We start from the raw sequence: 6,537 nt of genomic DNA on the forward strand, positions 1-6,537 counted from the left end.
AGTAGCGATAAGTGATGGAAATTACGAGTACATTGCCGACCCTGCTCGCAAGTATCGCCAGGATTGGCTGCATGCGAAAGTGAGTTATGAAAGCCCTGATGCGTTTATGCCTTCTGGGAACCGCCATGCTAGCCATTGCAGATCTACAAGCTAGGTCGGAGAATACTACACATAGAGAAATGGCGCTCACCTAGGTTCCTCAGGTAAATTACCCAGGGGAGGCTCTAACTTCGTATTGAAAGGCCAACAGCTTCGGATAGCTCAACTAGAGCGAGAGCTGGTTACAAAGTAGCGCTTATACCAGAGTGTCCCTCGAGCCGAATGAATAAGAATAAGGCTTAAAACGACAACGCTATAATAAGCATTGAGGACTTATACGACAATGAGCTTTAAGAGAGAAAGAGGGAGAAACAGTACTGGCTACTGTACAAACATTACAATCAGCCATGAAACGACAATCATGTAATGGGGACAATCATGTAATGGGACTCGAAAGAGCATACTGGATATGCACGATGGATTTGCCGTGACGAACTTATCAGTTCCCCAGATTGGTGCTGTAAAAATGAAACAAAGCGATTGACGGGATATCTAGACGAGACCGACGAATGTTTGCGCTTGCTCGCCGCTAGGGTTATAATTAACAGCTCGCTCCGGCAATTCTAGGGGGGCGGGAATATGCGCGGACAGCTCGGACGAACAAGCATCGAGAAGAATGTGAGGGCAGGCAGACAGACCCATATGGACAAGACGGACCGATAGTGGCGACAGTGGTGGTGGTGCTGGTGGCCAGCCACGCGAGAACCAAGCAGGAAACAGAAGAAGAAAAAGGAGGCCAGAAAAGGAAAGACACGCCAGTTGACCACGTTCTGCCGGATCGCCGTCGTCGCCGCCTAGCGGCCACTACCTAATACCCAACTACGACTCTGAGACGGGGGGGTTAGGGAAGGGTTGGGGGACAGGAATGGGGGTGGGAAGCAACATCAAGATGGCAGGCAAGGAAGAGAGAGAGATAGGCGTCGTCGTAGAACATGGAGCCCAACAGATGCCACGAGCAAGGAGCAAAAAACAGCCTACGGCCAACCAGGTTACAGCGTCGTACACAGCCATGTCTATAGGTACATAAATGTGCTCCAGCCCACGATGACACCCACTCCAGCACCGGGGATACAGGGCCAGGCCTTGATGCTTGGGGCCGGGATGGCGAGGATATGATGATAGGTTGTGTACCTGCCTACTTACCTACTTGTGTACGGATGCAGATATGGCATGCACACACTCGAAAACGAGGAGGAAATTTGCGAATGGCAACACACGCGGACAACCAACGCGCGGTGCGGAAGGCGGCTCGGGCTACGGTGCGACCCATGCCTCCGCCATTGCGCCTCTGCGTTGCGGTTCTGCATTGTGCGTGTGAAGAGAGAGAGAGAGAGAGAGAGAGAGAGGGAGGGAGAGAGAAGAGAAGAACCCTGCAACCTGACCTGGGCATCCGCCGCAGTGCGACGATTCCATGCCGGCAATACCTGCGTTGACGAAACCCAATCATCGAGCTGAGGAACGGGCACGGCACTCAATCGACAGGACGCAGTGAGTGACCGTTTATCAGGGCATATCACTGTCACTCGCAGGCCGCGGCTCACAAGTTGGTGACAGCTTAACCGGAACAAGCTTGAACAGGGACGGTGATCAGGGGTGAAATTTGAACCAAACGGTTCCAAAGCCGCGGAATGAGGTTAGGTACCATAACCAAGAGGCCGCACCAGACGAGGGAGACCCCTGGAGGGCTAATATGGAACATGTCGTCCAATGACCCGCCTACCATAGCTTGGCTCCTCGGCCAGCTTGGCGAGCCCTTCGTACATCCCAGAGACGGTTTAGGGCAGCGCCCCGAACGGGGGGTGGTGGAGACTACTGCAAAGGGATAGTGACAGTCGGGATGAAGGGCTTCCTAGAATTGATGTCTAGGAACTCGACGACACCACCTCATAATAATATCCAGCCCACGGCCTACTATGTACGTATGTACTACGTGGTGCGTATTCGTAGTGTACCTACAATCCATACAATCCATACACAGTGCTGATGATGTGGGAGCTAGAAAGGAAATGGAATTTTCTTCGCTAGGCAGTCGGGTCATGTATGGATGCGGTACTATGAGGTTTAGGTATACAAGGGAGTTGAGACACGCGTCTGTAGGCAGAATAGGAGAGTACTCTCGTTAAGTGTGTGCATGTCCGTGTGTCATTCGCATCTAACGAAGACATACTACTCATACACATCCTCGTCCACCTCGACTCACTCGAAGGGGTTTGATCTGACTTCTCTGCACATGCACATGTGCATGCACAAGCCACCTCGTCGGGGACCACAGGGACGAGGGGAGCATGGGCAGGCGAGGCAGGCAGGTAGGCGAGCTGCGACTAGACCGGTCACGAAGAGGAGGTAGGTAATTACAGGGAATTTTAGCACCGCGAAGCCGTTCAGGGGGGCTTGCCTGCGCGCGCCAGAGAGGCGAGGCAGCATCGCGCCCCGGCTGACGTCTCTCGACGGGCAAGTCCTGGCCGTCTTACGTAGCTGCGTCGGTAGGAACAAAGTCGAGAAAGCCCGAAGAGGGGGAAGCTCGGCTCGACAGATCGAGCGTTTATTCCTCACCCGGCCTACTCTTAGCTGGCGAAGGAGAGAGATGTGATGTCGAATAAGATGTCTGCTGGCGATCACCGGCAATGTCGATCTCTCGCGCCCCTCGAATAGTATCGCCGCGTCGTCGCCTCCTATTCTTCAGTGACACGGGCGCGGGCGCTTCTCCAACGGCTACTCGGGGCGTAACGTGGTCGTAGCATTCGCCAATTGCACGGCCCATGCCATACAACGGCCTGTAAGCAGGCCTCCATAGGCAATTAGCATCGTGGGCAATGCCGAGTGGTCCGGCGGTGGACCAGTGGGCGGCCAGATCTTTCTACCCAGCTTCGCGAAGACAAAACTTGGGGGTCTCTCCCCTCGTAGGTGACATCTCCAGGCGGCCAAACTGCGAGGGCACGCCCGATCCTGCCATTAAAACCGCATTGTACATATGAGTATGCAAGGCACCGCCAGACATGCATGGGACGGGCCACTGGCGAAGAACGCAGCGACAGGCATCTACACGTAGTCGTGGCGTGTTGGTCACATCGAGAGGGGAGTACGACTCTACGGAGCGTCCTTTAATTCCATCCGGCTATTCAGAAGATCCCATTTCGTCCTAAAATAATACTACTAAAAAAGAAGAGAAAGATGTCGGCAGCGACGGCCCCATAACGAGCGCCCTGCTTTGCGATACGAAGGCTCCATTCCCGGGTCGAGACCTCTAGCACACGTACGGGATGTAGAGGCCGTGTCACAATTAGCGAAGAGAGAGGCAGAGAGAAGGCGAGAGAGAGAGAGAGAGAGAGAAGACCACACAGACGTCGATCTCGCCCATCTATCGTGATCAGATAGAGTCCCGTCGCTCGGACTTGGAAGACGGCGATGACAAACTCTGGGGTTCGCACCGCTGATAGCTCACATCGGATCCCGCAACCCCAGGGCCTCTCATGCAATAGATACGGAGGATATGGGGTGCGTCCATACTATGTGCGTGTACGTATGGTCGCCCTATATCCCCCCTCCCCCCTTCTTCTCGAGACAGTTCTCGCCCAGGGCCAAGATTACCGGCCTCTGGCATAGGCCAACCAGGTCCCCAGTCAGGCCATCCTCCAGCGGGGGAGGGAGGGGGGATTGTTATCTCCTCGTCGAAATCCTGACAGCTCGTCAAAGGAAAGCCCTTGAAGTCGCCAGGGACCAGCCTACGAGCGCTGAACAGGTGAGTTCTCGGTCGCTTCCCGGGTGGGGCTGTCCTGCCTGCTAGCACTCTCTGCACCGGCTGCGTCTGTCGAGATGCCGTAGGTAGTAGTTAGGCTAAGCATACGTGTATTTCGAGGCGGTCGGGTCCCGAAAACAGGGCCCGTCGCCCAGCTTCGTCAGGGCCGCTAGAGTTCGCCGTCAGGGCAGATAATCTACATACATGTGTACGTGGGTATGTAGGTAGGCATATCACATGTTTCCGGGCCCGCTATTCTCGGCGTCGACGCAGCGACGGAGAGAGAATCCCTCTCACGAGGTGACCTTCTGCTGGCTGCCGAATGCGACTGTGACGGGTGTGACGATTCTGCGTCGTCTCAGCCCCTCCGTCCCGCGAAGATTACGCACGCTCTGCGAGCAGCCGTAGGTACGTAATTCCTATCTTCCCTCTCACACACTATTCTACACGTAGACAGCTCCCTCCCCTCCCCTGACCCATGAGGATAGGGGGCAGCGGGGGGCACGTGGTACAAGCCAGCTCCGTCTGGGTACTCATAGAAAGTGGGAAGAGACAGAGTCGGTCGTACTTTGGGACGCTTCGGTTCTCCTCCCGGCTCGCGAGATTCGCAGACGGTCTTCCTAAACTACGGTATATCCCTCCAAGTGCTCCTCTCTCAACGATCTCCCGCACGCGGCTGAATGACCGAACCAGCCTCGAGGTCCTCGAGGCGGCTCGATCGAGAGGGCGGGCATGCACGTACAAGCCCGTCCTTCAACTGTCGGCATCCTCCCCAGATCAAGTACTACCTGCTATGAGTACAGACGTAATATTCCGTGCCGCCCCTCCTTCACAGCTCTCCTACGAGCCGCGCGAAATTACCCTGCCGCGACTCCGCCGGCTTCCTGATTTCTAAATGACTTAATATCCATACCAACCTACACGCGCACTACAGTTAGCCTGAACGGCAACGATCCACCGCGACATCGTGCCCGTACCATACGTACGTACACATACAGGTCTGTCCTTGTAAATGTCGAGTAGGTACTACGTGCATAGGTACTACGCGAGAGCTAGCTAGAGCTGAGACGATGCTGATGTCTCTCCCACGGCCGGCCCATCCCAGCCCTAAACGCTACGACTAGCCCTGTTGCGTTTCAACCTCCACACAGATCATGCAGTTTCTTCCTCGTCGAGGCGAAACGTCCCCGAAGCGTCGGGTTGCCAAGGCCGGATCACAGAAAAGGGATGAGGAGTGCGACTCGTTCCAAGATCCAGTACGCAGCCGGGGCTCGTCATCACCCTATGTGCCACGTACTAGTAGAAAGCCTGCTAGCAACCCGACATGGCCAGGGCGGCTGGTAAGCGAGTTGGTACGCGAGTACTCATAGAGAGGTAGGTAGAGAGATAGGTAGAGAGATAGGGAAGCGAGAGAGAGGGAGAGAGAGGGCGCTGCAACGCTCTGGGGTTCGACACCCTCTCCAACTAAATTAAGATGGGCTTCCCTTGCTACGCAGCAGCCTACGCCTGCCTACAGGGCTAAAAGGGGAAAATGGGCCAGACGGGGAACTCCGGCTAGGGTGTCCTGAAACTGACCTAGGTCGGCCTAGGTCGTGGTGCTCGTTGACCTAGGTAGCCGGACAAGGCCAGGACGAGTTGCCTTTTCCCGTCTCTCTCACGCCCGTTAGGGATCGAGCCGGTAGGGATCAGGGAAGATTTCCGAACACGTCCCGAGCCCTTTTCTGGGATCTCAGACCGGAGAAGCTGTCAACAAAACGAGCCAAGCCGAGGCCTGTCTAGGACGTACGCTAGCCGGTAAAACCCCCGTCGAAGCTTCGACAGGATCTTGCTTCATTTTCCCATTCCTCACTAGCAGCCCATCCGCTTTCCCTCTCGCTCTCCTCCCCCCCCCTCCTCTCTCTTCCTCCCAAAACACCCACCGTATAGAGTCTGGCCTAGAGAGTTTAGCAGCAAGGATACCAAGGTTGGACAACCACCGCACGCGCTAGAGCGGATAACATGTTGAGAGCAGAGCGTACGTAGCATAGCGATGCAAGTTACGTGTGTGTCTGGACGTACATATGTATGGAGAGGAGAGCCAACGAGAGGGACAGCCAGCCGACAGACACTTACGGGTTCCCAACACGCGGGCCGCCTTCTCGCGTTCCTAGACTTTCTTCCCACGCGTGCAAGTAACCCAACCTTGTTAGCCCCGACCAGAGAGTGCGAGGGTTTGGTACTGTCGAACGAAAGGGGAAAAGGGCGTCGAGAAACAATATGTATACATATACCCTAGACACACACGTGTGGACGTGGCTCAAGGGCGCCGCGTCTTACTCCATCACCAACAAATCTATGCAAGGCGAAGAAAGGATGAAGCTGGGCTGTCCGCCACTGCACAAATATACCTACACACGGGTATTGATGAGTGTAGGTAGGTATGTTCTGGAGTCGGATATGCCTCCTCCACCGCCTCGCCCGCTTTCTCTCCAGCCCCTCCCCCCCGGTCCTCATGCCAATTTCCACGCGGCTTGCCTGCAGAAGGGAGTAACAATATTGCCCTCGCGCAGGCAGACAGACATGTATTTATTCATATGTGCAGCTGCAGTCCCGTAGGAGGCGGACCCGTGGGCGAGAGCGCGACAAAGGGGTGCCCTACTAATCGGCGCGGACCGGGCGATCCTGAACACATAATTACCCGGGCATCGCGTGCGCAGTGCCCG

General features: G+C 55.6%; 1 protein-coding gene across 1 annotated transcript; it reads right to left on the bottom strand.

The window, feature by feature from the left end:
* Positions 1 to 204: 204 nt before the first annotated feature.
* On the bottom strand, positions 205 to 1,636 carry GGS23DRAFT_241758 (uncharacterized protein). The gene is made up of 3 exons (XM_051512175.1): positions 1,243 to 1,636; positions 504 to 628; positions 205 to 420 (listed from the first exon to the last, which is right to left on the bottom strand). Exons 1-3 carry the CDS (start codon positions 1,544 to 1,546, stop codon positions 373 to 375), a joined length of 477 nt encoding a protein of 158 aa, XP_051368969.1. The 5' UTR covers positions 1,547 to 1,636; the 3' UTR covers positions 205 to 372.
* Positions 1,637 to 6,537: the final 4,901 nt, after the last annotated feature.

Source organism: Durotheca rogersii (assembly GCF_024521655.1).
Source record: "Durotheca rogersii strain YMJ 92031201 chromosome Unknown GGS23scaffold_25, whole genome shotgun sequence".
In the NCBI taxonomy this organism is placed as follows: domain Eukaryota; kingdom Fungi; phylum Ascomycota; class Sordariomycetes; order Xylariales; family Xylariaceae; genus Durotheca; species Durotheca rogersii.